Raw genomic sequence first — 1,468 nt, forward strand, 5'->3', positions numbered from 1 at the left:
ATTTTTTTCTTAAAATAAGTGCATTTGTTCTTAAATTGAGAATGTAAAACAGACATTTTGCCAATGGAACAAGACAATTTACATTTAAATAAGGAAACACAATTGCATTTTTCTTATTTTAAGTGCATTTTATCTAAATATCTTTTTTTAAGAGTAAAAATACTCATTCCATTGGCAAATCATCTCATTAACCTACTCAAATTAATCAATGCACTTAATTTGAGACATTTTTACTTATTTCTAGATCGTTTTTCCAGTGTGTAAACAGAGTTTTATGGGACCCCCAGGAACTTTGGGGCCCTAGGCAACTGCCTGGTATTGCCTAATGGTAAATCCCCCCTGGTTAAGACTAGGAAACATTTAACTTACCTTTCCATTAACAAGGTGATGACCTCTGTTTGGCTAATGAGCCCCTTTGCTCCCTTAAACCCCCAATCCTTGAAAGCTTGTCCGATGTTCATCCTCTCATAGTTTATTTTTTGGTGCGTTTCAGTCTGAGAAATGTAACTCCAAGATAAGAAACCATTTCTCTGAGCGATCAAAGAGCTTCTACGATTTGGCTATTATTCAGCTCCATCTAACGCCAATCGACTGTTACTATTGGCACAGAAAACTTTTGTGGTGACGTGGCTTTGTAACCCATTGGACCCATCTATTTTTCTTTCCTGTAATACGTTTAATTCTATAGATGTTCTGTGAATGTTGCTTTTATTTGTCATTTTGATGGAAAGGTTGTTTCTATGTCCTTGAGTAATCAAGTAAATTTGGTAACTCTTTGGAGGTGATGCTACAGATTATATTTTGATGTGAACGAAAACATTTTGTTTTAGTAGTAAATTTTCATCTTTCAGGCTCTTCTCGGATCCCATCCTGTCCAGGAAGCTTTCCATGTGACAACCGCACCTGTGTGAACATGTCACAAGTCTGCAATGGCATCCTGGACTGTCCACGCGGAGATGATGAGTTGGTGTGTGGTGAGTTCCCATAAGATAAGGAGGGAGGGATAAGAGTGTAAAATGAGAATAAGAAATAAACAAAGTAAATAACATTTGTTTTTAAAGTATTTATAGAATTCAAACTCATTACTTTTTCATATTACCACCAAAAAACTCGCTTTAATTTATAGGATTTTTGTACAAACACAAATGCAAGGTAAAGACTTATTATTAAGTTGAAGGAAAGGTTGAAATTGGTAAAAGAAAAAAAAATTGCTTTTATAATCTAATAAGTCTGCCATTAGCTTTTATTCCGCCCATCAGACTTATAAGTGCATAAATATAAAAAGAAGAAAATTGTATTTTTGATATAACCTCATTTGAAAGTCTTGAGGATCATATGCCCACCTGTTGGGACTGAAATTTGTACCCCTTTTTTAAAAGTTGTTTAAAATCAGTCCAATTCGTTCACAACTTTGGTTAGAGATTCTAAGTAGAGTAGATCTATACTTTTCAACGTTTTCAACGTTTTC

The 1,468-nt window shown here is 34.3% G+C and overlaps 1 protein-coding gene across 1 annotated transcript in view; it reads left to right on the forward strand.

Annotated features, from left to right (window-relative positions):
- The window catches only part of sspo (SCO-spondin), a 159,835-nt gene that overhangs the window by 38,943 nt on the left and 119,424 nt on the right, over positions 1–1,468 (forward strand). Inside the window, exon 30 of the mRNA XM_015377502.1 lies at positions 852–974. Coding sequence (XP_015232988.1) covers positions 852–974 — 123 coding nt within the window. The remainder of the gene's footprint in view (positions 1–851; positions 975–1,468) is intronic.

Source organism: Cyprinodon variegatus, unplaced genomic scaffold (genome assembly GCF_000732505.1).
Source record: "Cyprinodon variegatus isolate N-32 unplaced genomic scaffold, C_variegatus-1.0 Scaffold155, whole genome shotgun sequence".
Classification (NCBI taxonomy): domain Eukaryota; kingdom Metazoa; phylum Chordata; class Actinopteri; order Cyprinodontiformes; family Cyprinodontidae; genus Cyprinodon; species Cyprinodon variegatus.